We start from the raw sequence: 24152 nt of genomic DNA, 5'->3' as shown, positions 1-24152 counted from the left end.
TACACATGGCATCTCTCAAGAGAGATCATCCCTGGCTAAGCATTGCTGAAAAATGAATTATTTGGGAATCCTATACCCTGATGAGTTCTGTTGTAAAATAATAGATGTGGTTCGCTACAATATTTTGACCTTTGGATGAGCTTAGACAATCACACTGAAAAAATTTTTCAGGTTAAAACTTTTATAGATTTATGGGATGCCTGGATAGCTCAGCCAGTTGGGCGGCTGCCTTTGGCTCAGGTCATGATCCTGAGGTCCTGGGCTGAGTCCCACATCGGGCTCCTTGCTCAGCAGGGAGCCTGCTTCTCCCTCTGCCTGCCACTCCCCTGCTTGTGCTCTCTCTCTCTCTCTGATTAAAAAATAAAAATAAAAAAATAAAAAAACTTTATAGATTTAAAAGAAAAAATTAGCTTTTTTAAAAAAGATTTTATTTTTATTTATTTATTTGAGAGAGAGAATGAGAGAGAGAGCGCACATGAGAGGAGAGAGGGTTAGAGGGAGAAGCAGACTCCCCGCTGAGCAGGGAGCCCGATGCGGGACTCGATCCCGGAACTCCAGGATCATGACCTGAGCCGAAGGCAGTCGCTTAACCAACTGAGCCACCCAGGCGCCCCAGATTTTATTTATTTTTTGACAGAGACACAGCGAGAGAGGGAACACAAGCAGGGGGAGTGGGAGAGGGAGAAGCAGGCTTCCCGCGGAGCAGGGAGCCCGACGTGGGGCTCGATCCCAGGACCCCGGGATCATGACCTGAGCCGAAGGCAGACGCTTAACGACTGAGCCACCCAGGCGCCCCAAAATTAGCTTTCTGATAAGAGATTAAGAAGGGTATGTAAGGGGTGCCTGGGTGGCTCAGACGGTTAAGTGTCTGCCTTCGGCTCAGGTCATGGTCCCAGGGTCGTGGGATCGAGCCCCACGTCAGGCTCCCTGCTCAGTGGGGAGGCTGCTTCTCCCTCTCACTTTGCCTGCTGCTCCCCCTGCTTATACTCTCTCTCTATCTCTGTCAAATAAAAAAAAAAAATCTTAAAAAAAAGGATATGCAAAATATTAGCCAAAGAACTAAAAACTCAAAACTGTCGTTCTATGTAGTAGTTACCCAGTGGAGATCATAAAATGGAAAGCTGAGGTTCAGTAGGGGACCCGAAACTCCTCGCAGAGGGTTGGTGTCTCTCCCCATGATCCATAAATTGTTCATTAGAGAGGCAGCAACCCAAGATTTAGCAAATGGGAGTCTTATTCCAAACTTCACTCTCCTTCAACGACAACAACACCCCCCAAGAAACCTCATTAGGTGTGTATTGAATCAGGTTGACTTATGACCTGCCTCCTGGAAGTGCTGCTAGGTGATGTCCTGGCTTGCTGCTGTGTCCTTGGGTGGGAGGAGAGAGCAGCCATTGTGCATGAGCACGTGCGCGCTAAGACAGGTGGTTGTCCAGCAATAGTCACATGTCACATAGCAATTTGCAACTCAGAACCACAGAAAGGGGTTGTTTTCCTATTCTGTCTGTTCCAGTTACTTAACTGATGACAGATGTCCTCATGAAGGGCTATTAGTACATCAGAAGATGTTTGCTGAGGTTAACCCCTTTTGGACATTGACCAAAATACAAGGGCAGCCACCCCACCTATTAGTGACAACAGCAGGGGTGAGAAGAACAGGAAGAAGGCTCAGGATCCCCTTAAAACTGTCCATCAGCTGGGAAGGCTTTTTTAGCCTAGTTTGTGCTTCGATCAAGGAATTCCATAAGTGAGTTCCTAAAGTGGGATTGGGCTACATGTTGAAACACTGTTACTGTTACCCTGAAATAGAGGTTTCTTGATTTCTCTTGGCTGCACTGGAATGCTGTAGCAAATTAGGGCATGGCTGTTTATATGGACCACTGAGAGCTCCCAAGAAAGAAACCAAATGGGGAATGCATAGAAGTAGAGATGAGGAAAGAGGGGTTTGAAGGAGGCTATAGTAAGACTGATAGAAGCATGCTAGGAGGGAGGGTGGGACCCTCCACCGGAGATGTAAATTAACAGGCGATCCTGGCAAGTCACTCTGGGTTCGGAGTTACCCTGGTCCCTTCACACCTGCGTGACAGACGTCTGTGGGTGCTAGGTTCATTTCTGAATCCCTGAAGGACTCTGTTGATTATGTTGTGCATTAAGCCATGTCCATAAAATAATGAGTATACCGATGAACACAAGAGAGGCATCAGCTCACCCCTGGCGATGCTGCCCAGTCTATATTGTCTGGATTTGTATTCTTCACGTCCATGCTAGCAGTCCCCAGTATAAACTTAGCTAAAATTTTCCTTAACTTTTGGGATTGCCACGTTATCTCTTTGTGCCCCCTGAGAGGGCAATATATGTGTAAAGGTCTTCCTGAACCACTAAATGATTAACAGTGGCTTGGACTGTTTAACAGGGTCGTGCTAAGGCATTGACCTTTATTTTGTAGGTCAGAGGCTAAGTGGAGAAGAGATTTTCAAGTAAAGAAAGTGCACAAAGAAATGGAAAAGAGACTTGTAGGATTGGGAGCTAGTTTTTTCTATTGAGGTTCATTGACATAGGAAAAAAAATAACCATGTAGATAAAAAGCAGCTTAATTGTTATATTTTGAGAGATCCCACACATACTAGAAATCCCCCACCTGGAACGCTGGTTCCTATTTGTGTAGCCTCCCCAAGCTAACCTCCCTGGGGCTCAGTTTCCTCCTCAGAAATAGAAGATTTGTTGCTCTCAAGTCGTTTCTGAGGATTTCATTAAGTACAATCTATGAAAGCTGGTGCCTGCTCAGTACTTAATAAAGGCAGTTTCCCTTCCTTTTTTCTCTTCTGCTTTTAAAAATTAAGATGTGGGCATCCTATAAATAAATCAAATAATAAAATGCATTTCAGTGGAATTGGGCCAATTATAGGAGAAGGGCCAGAGAATGAAAGCAAATGCATGTGAGGACGAGCTGGGAGTTCACCAACTTCGCACAGATCCAGCAGGCTTTGGAGGGCGTGGGATTCACAGACCAAGGGAAAAGTATTTAAATTTAAAAAGAGGGTGCCTGGGTGGCTCAGTGGGTCAAGTGTCTGCCTTTGGCTCAGGTCGTGGTCCCAGGGTCCTGAGATCAAGTCCCGCATTGGGCTCTGTACTCAGTGGGGAGCCTGCTTCTCCCTCTCCCACTCCCACTGCTTGTGCTCGTGCTCTCTGTCAAATAAGTAAATAAAATCTTAAAAAAAAAAGTCTTGCAAAAACACCGTCAGAGTCTGTTAGCCAAATATTTCAGGCCCCATCTGAAGACTGGAAGCCCAGGAATTTTGGAAAATTATCCTTTCTTCATTTTCTGTGGTAGAAACCTCAAACTTCCTGCTGTGGAAAGTGGGAGTGGCCACTGTTTTTTTTGGTCAAGAAAAGGGGTGGTTTTCTCCTTTTCTTCTCTGGATGAGTGCTGCCATCTGATGTCTTCAAGTGGCATTGCAGCTTCGCCTCTAGCTCTTAGGAGCCCACTGAAATTAACCTGAAAGTCCCAGGTCTTGTTTCTGGCTGGAGGCTCCAAGGATGAAGGTAGGCGACTGAGTTTCTGAAACTGAGTTAGCTTGGAGATATATATATATATATATATATATATATATATATATATATATATTTTTTTTTTTTTTTTAGTGGTAAAGAATTTACTCCTTACATGTTTCTTCCTTTTTTGTGTTAAAGCTTCCCAATAGTGTTACTGAATGTAAAGTCACCAGACAGCTGAACAGGAACTCAATAGGATGCTGTTACTCTGACCTTTTCTTATCTGTTCTTTGCTTTCTAGGGAAATCACGGTGAGGATACCATGCTATCTGATTTCCATCTGATTCTGATACCATGCTATCTGAAGCTTGGAGTAAAAAATACTTGTAAAAACGAGCCAAACACTTTTTCTCAATATTTGCAACTCTAAAGATTTTACTTATTTATTTAGAGTTGGGGGAGGGGCAAAGGGAGAGAATCTGAAGCAGACTCTGTGCTGAGTGTGAAGCCTGACGCGGGGCTGCATCCCTGAGATCACGACCTGAGCCAAAATCAAGAGTCGGATGTTCAGCGGACTGAGCCCCCCAATATTTGCAACTTTATTATTATCTTTTAAGTTTATTTTCCCTGTTTGTATTTTGTTACTGTAGAGATGTTTGCTTAGCATAATTTGCAGGAATGGTTGAAAAGAGGCCAGGATTGAGAGATGTGGAGATAGCATGAGACCCAAACAAAGCCCCAAGGCACTTTGGGACAAGGGTTAAAAAGCAGAGAAAGTTTGTGGAACAGTTCAAAACAAGTCTGAATTCATAGCTATGGTTTTCTTGTGGTGTGAGGGTGGCCGGGGGAAAAGAGGTGGGAGGGAGGAGAAATGTGACTGGAAAAGTCTCTTGAAATGACAAGCTTAATAGACAGGGGTGGAGGTAGCCTGGTGGGACATTCCAGGTGGAGAAATGGCATTGGTATAGAGGTACATGAATATCTTTGTATTTTATACTTATCACAGCACTGGGGAATGTGCTTTGTACATTTCAATTCCTCAGCTAGATACTAACTAAATCAATGAGTAGGAGGGAACAGAGGACCTAGAACAGTGGAGATTAGGAATGTGCTAGGCGCCCCAAAGGATATGAACCACAGGATGGCTGAAGAATCAGTGCTGTAGAGAAGGAGGGCAGCGTGAGTTTGCAAAGTGCTGGGTCTGATTCTTCCTCTTCTGCCAGGAGATGGGAGGCCTGAGAGCAGCTAGGCCCCCTGGTAGGCACCTGCCCCTAGAACCCTGTGCAGGAGCAAAGGATTCATGTTTGTGGTGATGAAGGGACTGCAAAGGTCTGCCATTTGTTAGGTGACTAATGGAAGTCAGTTCTCGGGAGTTGGTGAGAAGGGCAGCTGGTAGGCTGGGGGAGCCAAGAAGGAGGATGTGGTTGGGGACTGTGAGCACAAAGCTTGCCCCTTTGGAATTGGACAGTACCTTCTGAAGCCAGTTCATGACATAGGTGGTGGAGATGGAGGTCAGTGGAGTCAAAGGAGATGAGGAATAGAGAGGTAGAGGCTCTAGGTCATGGGTCCTACCCAAAGTATATTTGGAAACAGGAGGGGGAGCATGGTGTACTCCTAAGAAACAGACTTTGAAGTCGGCAGGTTCTGGGATCTCTGACTTGGCCTTAACCCCCTTTGACCTTGGTGATACCTCAATCTCTCTGAGCCTTTGGGTTTTTTTTGAGAGCAGAACAGGGATGATGAAAATGGTACCTGCAGAGAAAAGAATGCCAGTACAGCACCTAGGATAGGGTCCAGCACATGGGAAGTGCTCATAAGCACTAGGTATGAATGTAATGTCTATGTATATACGAGAGGTATTCAGAGGTGAGCTGTCCAGATGACCTAGGGGTTTAGGACTTGTTACCCAATGGGAAAAAAATGGGACCATTCATCATCATTTTAAGAATATGAAAGTTAAGTCTATTACAGAATTACGTAGACGTCTGTGTCCAAAATGTTCATTTCCCTGAATCTGGAACTAGCCCAGACTTCATCATCATAACAATGCTACTTTGTATTTCTGTCACACTTTGGGCACAGACTTCATCATAACAATGCTACTTTGTATTTCTGTCACACTTTGCAGGTTGTGAAAAGCTTCTACAGGAACATTCTCATGTGCTCCTCCAAGATGTTGGTGAGGGGAGTATTAGTGTTATGATTTGTAGATGAGGACCCACAGGCTCTGAGTGGGTACTGCCCGTGGGGCCTGAGGGCAGCTCTGTGTTTTCCCTGCATCTCACTTAGCAGGGAGGCTGCAGGTCAGGGGAAGGATTTCCTGACTCAGCTTGTTGACTGATGCTGCTTACTGAGGGATCTGGAAGATAGAGTTCTTGTTTTCTGGAATGGTGTAGGTGCATCAAGGTCAAGGAGTGGCCCAAAGAACTCCTGAGGGTCTCCCCCCAGCCCTGGGGCTCACTGAGGGCCAGGGTGTGTAGAACCCCTCCTCTCACGCAGGAGGATTTTGACTAGTGAAACATGAGTTTCAATCTCCTTCCTAGCTTTTCCCTCTCTAAAGTGCCAAAGGCAGGTGCTACCCAGTTCCCTGCTTTCTGCAGTGTGATAAATGGGGGTACAGGGATGCCTCGGAGTATCCTGAAATGACACGTGCCATTTTTCACAACAGCTCCTGTTTATCCTGGGATGAACCTGCCAAGGCCTGGAATAGTCTTCCTCGGTCCGTGTCAGGGGTGTGGTCCTACGGTTCCATCACCTCTTAGCGCATTAGTAGTCTGACACCAGGTGCTGTTGCAGAGAGTGTGCAGGCCACTCTGATTGAGTGAGGAGACCTGGATTTGGAGTTGGGAAACCAGATCTCCTTCAGGCTCTGGCACCGACCACTTTTCCTGCTGCGAACAAGTCACTTAAGCTCTCAGCGTTAGTTTCTTCAAGTGTAAAATGAGGAGAGGAGAGTTGGCGTTTCATTTCTGTGACTCTTTGCAACTTTGAAGCCAACTAAGCTAGAGAATCTGCAAGTCTCTGACAAATGTCATCATGCTCTGACTTAGCGATGTCATATATAGGAACCTGACCTAAGGAAGCATCCTTGGTATGTGTGTGCAGAGGTTGAGCTCAGAGGATGCTCCCTGCAGGCAGAGCAGCTTAAACAGCACCACGAGGAACCTAGCCCTCAGGTACAATAATAAAGGATTTGTTAAGTTAGCAATGATGCATCTGCCTAGGAAAATACTGCATGGTTTCTAAAAGGGTTTTTATTGTTTTTACTGAATAACATTTAGTGATAGAGTAAAACTTACACATGCTGTTGAGAATTCAGTTTACCTAACCATGATCCCATTTTTGTATAAATAGAAGTATGTAAATATATACATATTGAAGAAAGCATGGACTGTTCTGTAGGAAGATTGGGTAGCTCTGGGAGGCAGCATCGTGAGTGATTTGTTTTTCTTTGTGCTTACCAGTATTTTGTAAATGTCCTACTAGGAATGGCTGTTACTTGTGTAAAAAGAAAAGGAATTGTAGAAGTTACTTTAAAATTGTTTCATCTACGTTAATGGATACTTACAGACTCCTGCTGCAGGGCCTTGTAGTAAAAACTTCCTGATCCCTCCAGATAATAGGTAAAGGACTCTCTGTCCCCTTTGCCTCCCCAGGAAAGGCAGCAGCATGGCCAGCGTCCTGTCCCGGCGCCTTGGGAAGCGGTCCCTCCTGGGAGCCCGGGTGTTGGGGCCCCCCGGGGCTGCCCCACCCTCAGAGCCTCAGACTGAGCTGCTGGAAGGGGCGGCTCCCCAGCACTTCCTCGCCTCCAAGGACACATCCTGTCAGGAGCAGCCCAAGGAAATCCTCAAGCCTCCTGGCACCTCAGGCCTCCAGCAAGTGGCCTTTCAGCCTGGGCAGAAGGTAGGTTGATCCCTGTGTGGACAGGTGTCTGATCTCTCCAGGCTTGGGGCTGGCAGGCCAGCAGTGCCCTGAGTGGCAGACCAGAAACTCACTGGGCACCAGTTTGTGCACAGACCTTTTACTTGCAGCTGTGGGGCCATTGGGAAGCAGGCTTCCCTAGAGTGTGAGCCATCATTAGCAGACCCAGGGTTCCTCCATGACAGTGCTGTCTGGCATCTGTTAATTCAGACTTAGGCCTACTCAAAGCCTCAGTTCCAAGCGTGACAAGGGCTCAGTTTCTCAATCTGCCTCCGTTTCCAGCTTGACCAAACAAGAATCTTAGGCTTGTAAGAGACAGATAATATTGCGTCTTTGAATTGCCTTTATTTTTTTTAAAAGATTTTATTTATTTATTTGAGAGAGAGAGAATGAGAGAGAGAGAAAGCACATGAGATGGGGGGAGGGTCAGAGGGAGAAACAGACTCCCCGCCGAGCAGGGAGCCCGATGCGGGACTCGATCCAGGGACTCCAGGATCATGACCTGAGCCGAAGGCAGTCGCTTAACCAACTGAGCCACCCAGGCGCCCCTTGAATTGCCTTTAGACATTTTCAAGAGACAAAGGTGTTTAGTCAGAATGACATTTGGATTTCCTTTTCCAGTGTTCCCTCCCCTTGTGGCAGGGCCCAGTCGTCCCCTGTACCTGATCTAATCACTAGGTCCAAGTGCATTGCCTTCTCAAGGGCCCATAGAGACTCTACTTTCTGTCTCCTGCTGAGGCTTGTGTTGTCCAGGCCTTTATTCCCATGATATAAGGTGACCTGACAATTGCTAGGCACCCCTTGAGAGTAGGCAGCTTACTTCTCCACCCCTACCGTCTTGGCCCCAGGTAGACTTTAGAATTCTCTGAAGGGAAAAATGCAGGGTTAATCTATTCAGGGTCATAGTCGGGGATATATACAGGCAGCCGATACATAGGACTTCAAGGGCAAGACAGAGCAAGTCATCAGGAGGGTGGATATAGATTCCAAATTCATTTGGTTAGAGAATTTAATCCATTTACATTTAAAGTAATTATTGACAGGTAAGTACTTCCTATTTTGCTAATTGTTTTCTGACTGTTTTGTAGTTCCTTTGTTCCTTTCTTCCTCTCTTACTGTCTTTCCTTGTGAGTTGTTGATTTTTTTTTTTTGGTAGTCCTATGCTTTGATTTTTTTCTCTTTATCTTTTGTGTATCTGCTAGAGGTTTTTTCTCTCTGGTTACCATGAAGCTTACAGAAAACATCTTTTGATTGTAACAGTCTGTTTCAAGATGTTAACAGCTTAACTTTAATTGTACACAGATTCCAAGATGACTGGCACGTTTGCTCTGTCTAGAGAGTTTATAAGGCTCTGTTTTGGGAAGAACTGATCCACTGTGGCTAATTTGGGTGCTCAGGTGGGAAGCAGGTACCTGGGAGCATCTGCTTGAATCAAAAATGAGTCAGAGACGCAGGTGGATCCTGGCTCTCAGAACTGGGGCATATGATGTAAGAACTACCACGTACTGACCACTGGTTGCTCTTTTTCTCCCCCACAGGTTTATGTGTGGTATGGGGGTCAGGAGAGCACAGGACTGGTGGAGCAGCATAGTTGGGCGGAGGATAAGGTGACTGTCTGGCTTTTGGATCAGAAGTTACAAATCTGCTGTAAAGCGGAGGAGGTGTGGCTGGCCGAGCTGCAGGGCCCTGTGCCCCAGGCACCTCCTCCTGAGCAGGGAACCCAGGCACCAGCCTACAGGCCTGTTTCCAGGAACATCGATGTCCCAAAGAGGTTTGTGTGGGAGCACCTGGGCTCTGGGCTCTGAAAGTTGTGTCGGTGGTGAGGTATGGGGTTGTGGGCTGGCTTGTGATGGAGAAGGAACATGAAGGACCTAGGTGTCTAGTTGTCAAGATACTGGGCAAATGGGATACAGAGAGGGGGGCATCCTTTAAAAACAAAAAACCCAGAATGGGATCTTTTCTTCCCTGTAGCTCTATTATGGGTGGTACATCTTTGGTGTGGCCAAGGGCTATTATCCCTTTCATCCTTAAATTAAAATTAGTAGTTTTTCATGATGAGAGACAGGAAGAAATGGCTTCGATCAGGAGTCCGCAAACTTGTTCTGAGCAGGCCAGACAGTAAGTCACGTTGTTTCGTGAGCTAGTCAGTCTTTGTCCTGGCAGCTCAGCTCCGCCGTGGCAGTGTCAGAGCCACAGACGACACATAAACACGGGGCACGCTTGCGCCCCAACAAAACGTTCCTTATGGACACGTAGATTGTAATTTTATATAATATTCACGTGTCATGTATCAAGAGATTCTTTTTGATTTTTAAAACCATATAAAAATCATGCCGTTCTTCGCTTATGAGCCATGTAAAAACGGGCAGCAGGGCGTGTTGGCCCACAACCCACAGATTGCTGACCCCTGACTTAGGTATTCAAAACCGTCGATGATTGAAGAATGTATATATTGCTTTAGAATTTTATGATACAATGTTTCCCTGAGAATATATATCTGCCTCCTAATTTCTATATTATGTACTATAGTGTACATTGATCTTTTTAGATCAAGAGGGAAAATGAGGATGTGCAAGCAGTTAGGCCCCATTCCACCTCTCCTTCTGTGTTCATGGGTACTACTGATACAGTATATCCAGGGTCTTCAGACCAGACCGGACCAGAGCAATGATTTTTGATTGTGAATTCAGTGGAGTGCCGGCAAAGAAATTGTTTTGCTGTTCTATGGAAATAAGTATTCAAAGGTCACACAAAAAAGGGGATGCTAATTTGTTTAGTATATTACTAGTCTTGGTTTAACTTCTTCCGACCCAGTCGCATATTTCAGTGGATCTGAATAGTGAAGAATGAATTAATACAACCCTTTGAAGTAGATGAGCCACCTAGAAATTTATTTCAGAACAACTTTTCATACTTTAGTGGTAATTTACAGACAGCTCTAAGTTTACGTCCACATAATGTAACTTTATATGGGTTTAAAAAAAATTATATGTAAAATTTTATAGAACTCTGCTGTGGAAAGCATTAAGATTTACACCAGGAGATTTATTTTAGTGTTTCTGGTTTACTTGCTCATTGGCTTGTGTACTAGGTTCAGAAGCCATCAGAATACCTCATCATTTTTCTTAGGGGAGGGGAAAGGAACTGGTTAGTGTAATTGCTCCCTCTTCAATTTAAATAGAAGACGGGGAAAGGAAGGTAATTTTAGTGCTTTTGAATTCCAGCAGGCATCTTTTATGCCCATGGTTGATTTTATGGCTTCTGCTCTTCTTTTCCCCTGAATAAAGTTCTGACTTTAAGCCCCAGTGAGAGGTCCGATGTGAATGTAGGGGAGAATGGAGCTGCCTCCAGGTGTCCGCAGTGGCCTGGGACTGACCTGCTTGCACCCGGGTTGACTGATAGTAGAAACGCAATTCCGAATGGGTATTTTTCATGAAGAACGAGGAGAGACCTTCATGCTTTATTTAGCACGCACACTAGCTGATTGGAGTGGGGGCATGGAGGGGACAGTCCAGAAGTGTGAGCCGATCATGTGCCCCGCTGTGTCAGGAAGTAACTTTTGGCACTCACCCACTTGAATCCAGGAAGTCCGACGCAGTGGAAATGGATGAGATGATGGCGGCCATGGTGCTGACGTCCCTGTCCTGCAGCCCCGTCGTGCAGAGCCCTCCTGGGGCCGAGGCCAACTTCTCTGGTGAGGAAGGGGGCCCCCTGGCGGCTACTGGGTGTGGCGCAGGCCCACCCCTCGCGGCCTCTGCTTTGACCAGCCCGTTGCCTGGCAGTAGGATTGCCGGGGTCTCTTCTCACTAGCTCCTCAGACTGGCTGAGTGACACTGAGTTAGAGGCTTCCATTCTTTTTCTTCAGCTTCCTCAGCTGGAGAGGAGTTTCCTGGTGCATTGTGAAGATGATTGAGCACGAGGCTGAGCCACACTGGCCGCTCGAGTAAGTTCTTCTATGGGAGTAAGTGAGCGAGGCACTTTGGTGGGGGCCTGAACAAGGCCAGTCGAGGAATATTTAGTTCATGAAGGGGAAGCTAACAAATGGTCCCCTGGTGGCCTCGGAAGATTCATGCCCCCGTTCCAAGTGCCTACTTCAGCCTTGTAAATCAGTGCGGGCCTACAGGCCAAGGACCTGGAATGCACGAGCTGAAGTCTGTCTAACAAATCGAACTGCTTAATGCAAAGCGATAGTACGACTTCACAGCAGACTTCTCAATTAAAAGAAAATCCTTCTGGCGCGATGCCCAAAATACATTATCCGTAACACAGGAGGAAGAGGGGTTGCTGGATGCCAGTAGTTTGACGAGACCGGTAGTGAACCTGAAGTTCTTTCAAAATTCATTACAGGGCTGGCCTAACTTACTCCCAGGGAATAACTTTGTCTCCATTGGTGACGTCTAACTGAATTGCGAGCTACCTAAAAGCTTAGGGGAAAATACGAGTTCGCTCAGAGCACGTGCCAGGAGGAAGGTGGCCTTTGCAGGTTTCCCTCATGAGGAATTGCCCTGGATGGATGGTGAATTTAAAGGAGCAATGAGGCAGGCTTCCTGTCTTCACCCAGAGCCTGTGGTCAGTGCCAAGGCTGCTCGGGTGAGTTGAGGCAGTTGGGCGGCACCGAGTTGGCAGAGCTCAGCATCGCACGCCTGCTCCAGTTAGTGCTTGGGAGCTGCACAAGTAGAACGGGGAGGGAAAGAGTCAGTTTTATGTTTTCAGGAAATTCTACAAGTTTAGAAGACCCAGGAGGTTTGTCAGCAGGAGGAAGGTCAGGAAAGTGTCATAAAGGGAAAATCATTGACTCCAGTTCGCATCAGGGTGTGTGCGATACATGTATGTGTCATACATAAATACTTGTTCACACACAGCCCGACACCAGCATATGCACAGCTGACTGATAATATGCCTGATCCTGATAGCATAGGTCCCTGTTGGACAAGCATTTTTAATCATCTATTAAAGATTTTTTTCCTATGACAGTATATTTCCGATCTTATGGTCGAAGTCAGTGGAAAAATAAGGCTTTCTTGGCCGCTAATGGTATTGAAGTATTTTGCAAGGTGAGGTCTGTACCTTGCTGTAGTCTTGGGTACTGTTTGCACAGAAACCACCTATTTTCTTTGTTCTCTGTATTGTTAGGCTGGCTGTGTGTGTGTGTGTGTGTGTGTGTGTGTAGAACAGGGGAGATTATAAATATTTCTTAGAAATTCACTGTAAACTCTCATAGCTCTGCATTTGCAGTACGAATGGTGTAGAATACCATTTAACCTTGCCGTAGAAGATCTTGTTGATCTAAGGTAGAGTCATTTATGTTTATCTTATAACTTAGAGATTAACTTACGATACTAAGTGTTTCGTTTTTTTAAATTTTTCTTCCTTTGTAAGTCAGTTTGCCAGTTTCAGCATTTGAGCCATTCGAACGGTTCTTCTGTGGAAGGCTGCTGTATTGTAGGGTTGGCCTGCTGTTTGACCTACCCTTTTTCTCTAGAGTCCTGATCGCACTAGGTGTAGCATTCTGCTCCCTGACCCTTCTTTCCCCAAAGGGTTTCCTGAGTAGATGTGTGTGGGCCCTGGACCCGTTGGCCTGTTGGTGACTCCTGAGTTCTTCTCTGAAGGGCTACCCTGTTTTTTATCTTTCCCTTAAGATTTATTTATTTGTTTTAGAGAGCGAGAAAGAGAGTGAGCTCGGGGGGTGGGGAGGGGCCGAGGGAGGCGGGGAGAGAGAATCTCAAGCAGACTCCCCGTCAAGCATGGAGCCTGACATGGGGCTTGATCCCAGGACCCTGAGATCATGACCTGAGCTGAAACCAAGAGTCGGACGCTTAACTGACTGAGCCATCCAGGCGCCCCGAAGGGCTCTCCTGTGTTAAGCCCTATGTGTACATATTGAAATTGTGGGTTAAGAAGTCTGAGCTTTGAGACTTGACAGTGATACTTAGGGAGGGAAGAGTTCCTCCATCCCATTCTGTTTGGGTGGGCTTCTCCTCACATGGAGGAGAGCCTGCGTTGGAAACCTGTAATGCTCAGAGTCTATTTCAGATGTCTAGATGGGCCTAGAAGCAGTTGGGGATCTGGAGCAGGATGAGAGAAAAGCAGTAGGATTTTTATGCTGCCTCGGGGGATGTGGTAGTCGGTCTCAGAATCCAGGGTAGGGCAGCTCCTTGGAACACCTGTCCTTGTTGGCAGTTGGGGCTTCGGGGGATGTGGCCACCATACCTACATATGTCACAGGCTTTGCCCGCCCTTCTCTTGCATCAGAATTTCAGATTACTATCAATCTGGATTTATGGCCTAGGCAGGGAGAGTCTGGGTCAGGCCTAAAGCAGCCTGGAGACAGGCTGTATAGAAGCTGAGAATTTCACCCGTGTCCTTGTCCAGACGCACTTCTGGGAGCAGGGTGGTGGGTGCAGGGCCGTGTCGGGTGGAAGGGCCTCCACGTCAGCTCGTGATCAGTCCAAGTTACTCTCAGAGTTTGTCTTGCCTTCTCCGGCTGCGGGACTTGTGGGTGAGGGCAGGACTCACCGGGCTGTAGCTAGCTAGTGGGATTGTCTTCCACACGCAGGTTTTGATGTCCTTGCCTGGGTTTTAATTACCAAAAGGCATTTTTCAAGAAAGCCTGGCCACGGAGCCCTCAAGTCGGCCTTTCCACCTGACTCTGCTGTTGGGAAAGGGTCCCAAGGGAGACGCCACACGCTCCTCTGTGCAAGTTCTCACCTACGCTCTAGGCCCAGATGCAGGTGGAGGGACTTTCCCCTCCCTACACCCCACACCCCACACCCCACACCCTACTCTCCCCTGCTTGTTTGTTTGTTTTTTTTTGTAGCATACAAAGTGAGAAATACATTTCAATGAGGTTGTCTTTCTATTAATAATCTATAAAACAAAGTTGCAGTGTGTGTGTGTGTTGGTTAATGATCATCAGCGTGGCTGTGGTGGGAAGTGTCTGCTAGCGCAGAGCAGGGCTACTTCAGGGAAGCTCAGAAAGGAGAGGTTTTGGGGGGGGTCTTACCCCCTCTGCCGCCCACCATGGAGTGGCAGAGCCAGGCAGAGCCAGAGCCAGGGATTGGATTCAGGAACCCAGACTCCAGACTTGCACTTCATGGTTCCCGACGGGGGCTGCTGGTTCGAATCTGGCGGCCGGGGGACGGCCTGTGAGCGCCGCCTGTCTTCTCTCCGCTCAGCTTCACGAGCCGCCTGTGACCCGTGGAAGGAGAGCGGGGACGTGTCTGACAGCGGCAGCAGCACCACCAGCGGGCACTGGAGCGCCGGCAGTGGCCTCTCCACTCCCTCGCCCCCCCATCCTCAGGCCAGCCCCAAGTATTTGGGGGATGCCTTCGGTTCTCCCCAGACTGATAATGGATTTGAGACCGACCCGGATGCTTTCCTGTTGGATGAACCGGCTCCACGCAAAAGAAAGGTATGTGGTAGGGTGCGGGGCCGACTTCAGCTTGCGGCCGGCGGTGGCACGGCGGGGACCCCACAGGTCGTCCGTGCTCCCAGGCTCCATCCCATTTTCATTTCCCGGTGCTCCCGCGTTCGCGCGTGCTGTCCGCAGGGGCCCGCTCGTCCCCGCTGTCGTGCCCGTTCTGCTCACCTCTGCCCCATCCCTGCCTTCCTCGCGGCACTCCCATAGGGAGCCCATAAGACCTCCCGTGGGGTCTTAACCGTAGCACCACGTGCTGCTGCTGACGCCAGGACCATCTCCTGGGTCCCGGCTCTCTGCCCCTGCCTGTCCGTGTCTCTGGTCCCAGACAGTCCCTTCCCTAGAGCCTTTTGTTGGGCTCTGTTGGAAGGCAGCCGAGGTCCCCGCGGGGTGAGGCTGAAGAGCCTCTCCCAACGATCCCATCTTCCTTTCTCCTAGAACTCTGTGAAGGTGATGTACAAGTGCCTGTGGCCAAACTGTGGCAAAGTTCTGCGCTCAATTGTGGGCATCAAACGACACGTCAAAGCCCTCCACCTGGGGTAGGTCTTGGGCCCAGGGCCCGTTTGCCTGGGACCCACTCAGGCGTTCCTCCGCCCTTCCCCATGACCTGGAGCCGAGAATGGTTCGAAGAAAATGACTTGCTGAGAACACCACCTGGTGCCTCTCCCGACCCCTGTCTGTGCCCGGCAGAAGAGTGTGTTGGAAAGGGATCTTTGCTGGGAAGGAAGGGCCCTCCTCTTGTGGTGAATGGTGATGCTGTTCCTGGGAAGGGTGCTCTGTCCATCTTGTGGACATGTCTTCCCGCCTCACCATAGGAAGCAAGAGGTTTTAGCTCTGGGTAGAATTTGGGTAGTCTGGGGAGACCTCACTGTGGGCTCTGCACCTGCTTCCCCTCAGGGAGCTGGGGCTCCATTAGCTCTGACTCCCTGGAGCCAGGGCTGCTCATGGCCGTGGAAACGGACCCACAGGACAGAGAGGTGTGACCACAAGCGGAGTGGGGGGGGCCCAGAGAGGACCCGTGGCAGAGCCAGATGACTGCGGCAGGAGGGGGTGTGCACGTGTCATGTGCGAGGAGGAGCCTTCGGTGCCGGGAAAGACAATGCCCATTGATGTGCAGGCATACCCTCTTCTGTGACGCCGCACCGGCAGTGGGGCCCCTGGGTGAACGTTCTCGTGGGCCCCTTCCCTGACGCGGCCGGGTTGGCCTGGGCAAGCACTGTCCCTCTTGGGCCACGGTGTCCCCTGTGTCAGAACTGACCATCACCGCATCTCCCTCCCTCACAGGGACACTGTAGACTCGGACCAGTTCAAGCGGGAGGAGGATTTCTACTACACGGAGGTGCAGATGAAGGAGGAAGCTGCTGCTGCCGGCGTGCCTACAGCTGACCCAGCTCCCGCCCCCGGCATGACCAGCCCGCCCCTTGCTCTCCTTCCGCCTCCTCCTCCCAAAACCCAGTCCTCAGGCCCAGAACACCCTGGCCTGGAGTCTTACCTGCCTTCGGGTGCAGCTCTCAGCAAGTCAGCTCCTGGCTCCTTCTGGCACATTCAGGCCGACCATGCGTACCAGGTATGGGGCTCGGGCACACCTGGGGGCTCAGCCTTGTGGCCGTGAGGTTGTTCCGTGTCTGACCTGTCACTGGCCAGCCTGATCACAGGCCACCGACCGCCCTGGTTGGAGGCTGAGGCCTTCCGCTGAAATGCTAATCTCTAACTTCTACAGAGAAGAAAAGGAAAATGACTTCACAATAAATGTGGGAATTCCAGAGTTCTACATCGGTGGCTGTCATGAGTAGTGACTAGAAATCTGGCTGAATCCCTGAGTAGCCGGGCGAATTGTTATGTCACTGGTTGTACGAGGGCATGGAGTCGTGTAGTTGGGCTTCCCACAGTAAATCCTAGCTCCTAAAGTTGCGTGACATTAACAAACAACCTGGCTCCCATTTTTTTTTTTTTTTTGAATGCCTACTGTGTGTCAGGCATTGGGCTTAGCTTTTCAAATAGAATAAGACATAGTTCCTGACCTTGTGAAGTGCGTGGTTTAGCTGGAGAGAGAAATGAATATATAAGTCTGATTAATTACAATAGAGCACCTTACGAGAGGCAGGAGAAATTGTTGTGGGTACAGGAAGAACCAAGCTGTTGTGCCCGTGTGGCTGGGCACGTCATGGAGGGGGTGACCTGTAGGGTGACCTTGACCACACATAGGTGGTACTCAGGGAACGCACAGCCCGCTTTGTGCCATTTTTTAAAAAAGAAATCCTTTTCTGCCTACAGCTTGGTTTTATCAGATTCTAGGCAGACTTACAAGCCAGTAAGTAAAAAGCAGTGCTTTCAGTCAGAAAGCCTTTACACGATGAGCCAGCTCTCCTTCTCATTAGAATGAGTGGCTGTGGGCTAGTTCACGTGTGGCCAACTTCAGGGGGCCGTTGGTGCAGCTGGCTGAGCCTCGAGCTGGGACCTAGAGAGGGCGGCTGGTGCTTTCACGAACAGACCTAAACCCGGACATCCAGGAGCGTGTTGCTCCTTCCGGGGACACCATAAACTTTGTGCGGCAATACCGCCCATGCTCAGAAAGCGTGCAGACTTCTTTTGGGCACTCCTATAGCGTGTTCTTGGTGGGTGAGCCAGCGGAGACGCTGGTCCACGCTGATGATTCAGTCCTGAGGCCGGCACAAAGACCCGCTCTGAGAGAAGGGATCCAAAAAGAGCTTGGAGCCTGGGACTAAGGAGAGTAGCTCTCAGACTTGGGCTTGCTAGTATCTCTCTCTCTCGGGCAGAACGTTCGAGTGCGTCCCGGTATCATCTGCTCGGAGGCCGGTACTCTGCTGTGGCCCGTGAAGTTAGAGGGAGTGTGGGTGGACTTGAACGCTGCCCAAGTGGGCCCGAGGCTGACCTGTTCTTGTCTCCGACAGGCCCTGCCGTCCTTCCAGATCCCCGTGTCGCCACACATCTACACCAGTATTAGCTGGGCTGCCGCCCCCTCCACGGCCTCCTCCCTCTCCCCGGTGAGTGTGCCTGTCTCTGAGCACGTGGGCACCCTTGGGGGTCCCGGAGCAAGCCTGAGGCTCTTCCACACAGTACCGGTGCTGGAGGCCATCCCCTCTCTGCGCCCCCCCCACCTCCCCCCTTGCCTCCAGCGCCCAGACTTCTTGAAGGCCTCCTCTTCCCCTGCCTCGCACTCCCCAGCTGCTCACGGCCCCTCTTAGGAGGTGCAAGGCTGGTGTGTGCACAGGAGAACCCAGATCAAGCACCGTTCACTGCTAGGGAAGTCACTGGGCGAGTCTGGGGTCAGTGCCCTGCTGAGCCCTGGGTATCTGTGGGTGCTTGTTAAAGTTTCCGTGTGCAGGGGAGAAGAAGGGAGAGAATGTGGGGAAGCTGGGGAGGATGAAGGTAACCAAGACAGAAGATGAGAGCTTGTAGGAGCCCTGCGTGGGGTGGACTGTGGCCTTAGGTTCCTTGCCTCTGAGCTAGTATCAATCCCAAGTCCTTCTGGGCCTCCCCTAGTGGGTCGTGGTCTTCAGTTATCTCCTACGGGAAGGTCTTACACACTGTGGAACCTGAGTGCCTGAAAGTGCCTCGGAAGCAGTGCAGTCCCTCCTTTGTTCTTCGTGTGGTGACTCCATCTAAATCTGCAGGGAGCAGCCCGCCAGGTGGCCAGTAAAGAGGCTCCCCTGCCCAGGGCACCTACTCTATCGAAAAAGACCTGCCCCTCACTCTGCCCACCTCCACCTGGAATATCTTACCAGAGAAGGCGTCCTGCCCTCTGGGCACCAAGAAGGGCTCGGCAGGTGTGGCTGACTGCCTTGCGGGATGGTTCTCTCCCCTTTCACTCCTGCCCTCCGGTCCCGGGCCTGTGCTTACGGCCCCTCTCGCTGTGCCCAGGTCCGGAGCCGCTCGTTAAGCTTCAGCGAGCCCCAGCAGCCGCCGCCCGCAGGGAAATCTCACCTGATGGTTACTTCCCCGCCTCGGGCCCAGAGCGGTGCCAGGTGAGTGAGACCGTTGGATCCCGAGGCCTCCCCGCTGGCTTTCGTCCTCACCCTGCCCGCTGCCAGTGCAGGCCCTGAGCCCACCGACCGACCGGAGTCTCCAGGGTTCCTTCCCTGTGTAGGGGAGGCGGCGGGGCGGGGGGGAGGACACACTGGGTGCGGGGGAGGCTTTGGCTTCTCCCAGCTTTCCAGCCCCTGCCCGGTTCGCTCAGTCTCACACCGCCGGCCGGCCACGCCCCAAGCCCCCCCCCTCCCCCCGCCAGGGCGTGTCTGTACCCTCCTGACTCTTGTGTGACAGGAAAGCCCGCGGGGAGGCTAAGAAGTGCCGGAAGGTGTACGGCATCGAGCACCGGGACCAGTGGTGCACGGCCTGCCGCTGGAAGAAGGCCTGTCAGCGCTTCCTGGACTGAACCTGTCCCGCCGGCCCGTCCTCTTCGCGCCCCGCCCTGCAGCCAGATGACAAGACAGCCGCGGCACAAGCCCTCCGCAGAAACCTAAAAGATAAAGAGTGGACATTGGCAGTTTGGGCTCTGTTGGCTAACGTTCAATAGTTAAAGCATTTCCCCCTCCCTTTTGGGGAACATTTTAGTTCTTAAAAGAAGAAAGGAAAATACTCCCCCCCACCCCCGAAAAATAGGAGAGAGCCAAAACTGACCAAGGGTATTCTGCAGTGAACCAGAGACCAAAGAATTAACTACCCTCCCTTTCCCACGTCTCTCTCTAGGGGATTAGTTTGCATGTATCAAAAGACGGAACAGCTCGTTCTGTTTCCTGCTGAGTTGGTGAATTCTTTGCTTTCTCAACTCTTCCAGAAGGGACTGTGAGCAAGATGAATTTACTTAAAAAAAAAAAAAAAGTTTCTGGCTGATGAGTCCGAGAGCAGGACCTGCCTTGGGTAGGGTGGGAAGAGTGGGGGGGATCTGTGCACTTTTTAAGGTGCAGCCGGCCCCTCTTCTCCACCCGAATCCAGGAGAAGGGAGAGCCTGTTCTCACCGTGCAGCTTCTGTGGAAGTAAAAGGAAAGCCCTTTCTTGATGACAACGATTTGTACCTGGGGTCCCTCAGCTGTTGGGTTGCATCCCAACAAATATTGTATGGCTTCTTCTCAAAGCCCAGACTAGTAGGTTTTTAAAGACTGTCCCCAAATAGCTGAGCCAAAAGGCTATATGAATTCACTTTTTGAAAATGTGGCAGTTAAACACTACCTTGACCATTTCCCCCTCTTTCTTTGAGGAAAAGCTGGAGGGTTTTAGTCTCTGTGGAAGCCCTCTGCTGTTACCTGAGTAAATAAACTCCCTCTTGATGTTCCTCCCTCCAGTTATGGACATGACACCTCTAAAACACTTTGTGTTCTTTCCCCGTGTTTTCAGAGAAGCCTTTTATGGAAGTTCCCTTCCACTTGGGTGAGAGCCCCCCCTCGGCGCGCCCTGCGCAGGTCCCTCTGTCTCTAGTTTTACCAGTCCCTTTCCCTCCTGAGGCTGCAGTTAGGGCTGGTGCGGGGGAACCGGGGAGAGAGAGGCAAGAAGAGATAGAAAGGTAAGTGGGAGCTTGTCCCTGTGATGGAGATGGAGTTGGCAGGTTCCCCATTGTTCTGTTGGCTCTGAGGGTCCCGGGAGAATCCGGTCTTCCTACTGAGGTGACCGGTAAGACAGGACTCTTCCATCAGTGTCAGTGGCCTCTGGGTTTTTATCCGTGTCAGTCTGGTCCCCGTGATGGGAAGGTCAGTTTGATGCTGAGGAACCTTCTCAGGGATCTGCTGAGCAGCGTTTCCGGCCTGCAGGCAGCCGGGGGCGGGGGGGGGGGGGGCAGGGTGCGGTGTAAGAGAGCCATGAGGAGCTCCTGTGAGGAGGGGTCAGATCAGCAGCTCCTGGCACTTCAGCCCTTGTTGTTTCTGGAGCCCTCAGGGATCAAGGGGGGCCGGGAGTGGGGATTGAGTTGCTCGGGAAGGAAATCAGCAAAGTTATTCTGGCTGATGAGAAGGGAGATGTGGGTGGGTTGTTTAGTGCCCTGCCCATCTGTGCTGAATTGAGACCAGGCCAGCTGAGCCCTCAGGGGAGGGCACGTCTTGTTTTGGAGCTGCCCTTCATTTTAAGACTTGTTTGGGAGTTCCTCAGGCCTGCAGGAGCATGGCCGAGTGTCCACCTGGGCACCAGCGCTGCGCCTACATCCCAGAGGTCGGGGGCTCAGGAATCCCACCAAGCCCCCTACCCTGGGGCTGGGCAGCAGCGTCCACCCCCTGGCTGTCACTGAGGCCGCCCTCTTATTCCCAGGTGGAAATGCCGGGCTCTCGAGGCTCCTTTGGCCACTTTGTGTGGGAATTGTGCAGGTGCTTGTCAATCTATGACACCCTGAGTGTAAGAAAACCCACCAGCCTTAGATGTGTGTGACGGGTGATCGTGCCCTGGTTTGGTGACGGAGGGAAGGTGGTGATGGGGTGTATTTTTATAACTTAGTTAAAAAAAAAATACGTGGGATCTGTCCCTAAAGCCCAAAACCAGGCCAGCAAGAGGTGGCCCAGGGTTCTCCTTCCGCTCCCTTCCACCTCCGCGAGCATTAAAAGCTGACAGCAGGTTGTTGCTTCCCTCATTGTCCATCTTCAGATCTTATTGGGGGAGGGGAGGGAGCTTTTGAGATGGGAGGACTCTGCCTAGCAGCGTCTTCCGCTCCCTTCTTAATCACAGCTCTTGCTGAATCTCTAGAAAAGCCGTTTTCATTTTCCCCCTCAGTTTGTACCATGGAGCTCTAACTGGCTATAAAGATTTCCTCTAAGTGAGGTAGGCTTCTCCTGTCATTGGTACCCAGGGCAGCAAAGGAAGAGAGAAAGAAGAAGTGGATGAAACAGTTTAAAAACTGAGGGTTTTTTTTTTTTTAATGTTTTTAATGTTTTATTTTGGCGCAGCTTTCCCTCTATCTGCTCCTCGCTCCTTTTTGGTGGTGGTGGCCGCCTCTGGCCTCCGCCCTCCCGCTCCTTCATCTTGTGGCCGTTGTGTTGGTCCTTGACACGTGGTCTGTCCTTGGGGTTGCCCCAGTTGTTTCTTTTTGGAGGGTGGGGGTGCCTTGTGAACTGATCAGCGATTTTGCCTGTTTTCTTCATCTCCGTGTCTCTCCCTACTTCCCAGCCCACCTGGGCAGCAGAATCCGACAGGAGGGAAGGTGCCCCACAGGTGAGCATTTGAAACTAACAGGACTGATTTTCAAAAGAAGTGGTTTGGGGAAACCGTTTATTCCAGGGATGTTACCCCTATTCAAAGTATTTCTTGGAATGACCTTTGGAGTCTGTGGTGCCTGTTTTGGACAGCTGAACCCATGCTCATTCAGTGCAGAGACCGGTGAGTGATGTCTCTGGTCAAGTGAGATCACAGGGGCAAAGCTCATGGACTGACTAGCGAGGAAAATAGCTTGGATTGAATTATGTGGCTTTTAAGCTGGCTGTGAAAGCAATTTTGTAATTTCAGAGAGTGTCTTGTGCGATATCCACATTGTGGTAGTAAGCCTATAGCTTGACTCCTTGGAGGACATTATTAATTTGGATGTGGAAAACTTTCATTTGCTGGAAGAAATCTGTCCTGTTACTTTCTGGGCCTCCCAGGTTCTGACCTTACCAGGCCCCCCCCCCGCCCCCCCAAAAAAGGAGAAGAGGGAGATAAATCCCATCTGTGAATTTGTCTTATTGGCGCCTTTTCCCCCAGCTGTCTTCCAAGTATTATTTTTACTGTTAAGAAAATTTTTTTAAAAATGTGAAATGTAATGTTTTTACAGCAACAATATGAAATATATTTTATAAGGAATAAAATGGTACATTGTCTCATTTAATGTGTGCCTGTCCCTCTACCCCCTCCCCCTATAAAGGATAAGATTACTGTTGGTGGTGGTGATAAACAAATGATGGCATTTGGGCCAGGCGTACACATTCATTAGCTTATAATAATAGGGACCATTACCGGGGGGCCAGGCCGAGTCCTCACATGAATAACCAAGTGCTTACCTAAATAACCTCATGAAAGAGTTACTACTATTATTCCCATTTTACAGATGAGAAGAGGGAGGCACAGAGGTTAAAGAACTTACCTGAGGTCATAGACTGGGAGATGAGGGCCCTAAGATTTGTAAGCCAGGCAGTAAGCATTTTTCTGTACTGTATATGGACAGTGGGGAGCATGTTCTTGGCTATATTCCTGAATTTGCTGAGGAGTTGGCAGATGATTTAGGAAAAAGTCATACTCTGCTTATGGGATGGGTTCTGACTACAGGGAGCGACACGGGGCACTCCCTGAGTTCATTGATTCCATGTCCCGTGACGGCCCAAAGGGCTAGATAAAGCTGGTCTGGGTGGGAAGCAGGAAGTAACACCCTATTCTTGCTGTACCAGAACTGCTGTATGCAATTTTAGCTTCCGGGACCGCAGGCATCTCTGGGAGTGGGACCTAGGGACCCCTAACGGAGCCTGGCGGAGAGAGTGATACGCCCCCGGACCCCAGGGCTGGATTACATCCACTCAAGCCCAGCAGCTGGTAAAGCTGGCATGGGGGTGCTCTTCTGGCCTTTTCCGTTACCTTGTGGTAGAGCAGAGGGCTTCTTTCTGCCCCTTTTTCCTTGCCCCCATCCCCCGCCCCCGCCCCCAAGAAAAGTCCCAGTAGAATCCACGGCTAAGCTACAGTCTGCCCAAGCCGTTCTACGTCGGTTGTGACTTCGGGCTGCACATTCTCCATTTGCACCTCCCAGGCTCACCTCAGTGGCTGCATGCATGCACCCTTAACTTGCCAGCTTCCAGTTGGATCTGATCAACAGGTGAGACCAGATTGGGGTCTAAAGGGCCGGAGGAGAGAGAAGTTGGGATATTGTGTCTCCTGGCCCTTCCTGCACCACACAGTGTCTGAATGGCTACCGTTTCCCTACTGAGAGCTACGGGGCCGGGGGGGGGGGGGAGCTACAGTTCTCCCTGGGTTCCAGTAGTAACTCCCCCTCACCAGGACTCCCCGGAAGAGCTCCTTACCCTCTCTTACTGATTTCCCATCATCCCGTCTACACTGTAGACGGTTGACTCTCCTCATTTACCCTGTCTGGGTGCACCATATGTTTCTTGGCCTGACAATTACACCTTAACGTGTTTCATGTTAAATTGGGAGATAAGAATGACACTGCCCTTTTCCTCATGTCTCCATCCAGTGGTTCCAAACCAGCAAGATCTGCGTCACCTGGAACTTGTTAAAAATGCAAATTCCTCCAGAGTCAGAAACTGGGGGTGGAGCCCAGCGAGCTGCCCAAGCTGGGGTGCTGATGGGCACTGGGAGGTTCCGAGCACCCTGCCCGCCCCCTCATCCATTCACACACTTGGAT

At 50.1% G+C, this 24152-nt stretch overlaps 1 protein-coding gene across 3 annotated transcripts in view; it reads left to right on the top strand.

The window, feature by feature from the left end:
- The window catches only part of ZNF395 (zinc finger protein 395), a 44160-nt gene extending 23540 nt beyond the window's left edge, over positions 1-20620 (top strand). For all 3 annotated transcript variants that reach the window (XM_028114304.2, XM_028114306.2, XM_028114305.2), the window contains 9 exons: positions 7149-7395; positions 8952-9184; positions 10998-11107; positions 14589-14824; positions 15269-15369; positions 16115-16397; positions 17743-17835; positions 18713-18816; positions 19115-20620. In XM_028114304.2, the coding sequence (XP_027970105.1) occupies positions 7149-7395; positions 8952-9184; positions 10998-11107; positions 14589-14824; positions 15269-15369; positions 16115-16397; positions 17743-17835; positions 18713-18816; positions 19115-19226 (1519 nt within the window). In that variant the 3' untranslated portion in view covers positions 19227-20620. The remainder of the gene's footprint in view (positions 1-7148; positions 7396-8951; positions 9185-10997; positions 11108-14588; positions 14825-15268; positions 15370-16114; positions 16398-17742; positions 17836-18712; positions 18817-19114) is intronic.
- Positions 20621-24152: the final 3532 nt, after the last annotated feature.

This window comes from Eumetopias jubatus, unplaced genomic scaffold (genome assembly GCF_037043125.1).
Source record: "Eumetopias jubatus isolate StellerSeaLion01/CBP00866 unplaced genomic scaffold, mEumJub1_p1.0 scaffold_2, whole genome shotgun sequence".
Taxonomy (NCBI): domain Eukaryota; kingdom Metazoa; phylum Chordata; class Mammalia; order Carnivora; family Otariidae; genus Eumetopias; species Eumetopias jubatus.
Note: the sequence above shows the minus strand (reverse complement) of the source record. Positions and strands in the feature narration are given on the sequence as shown.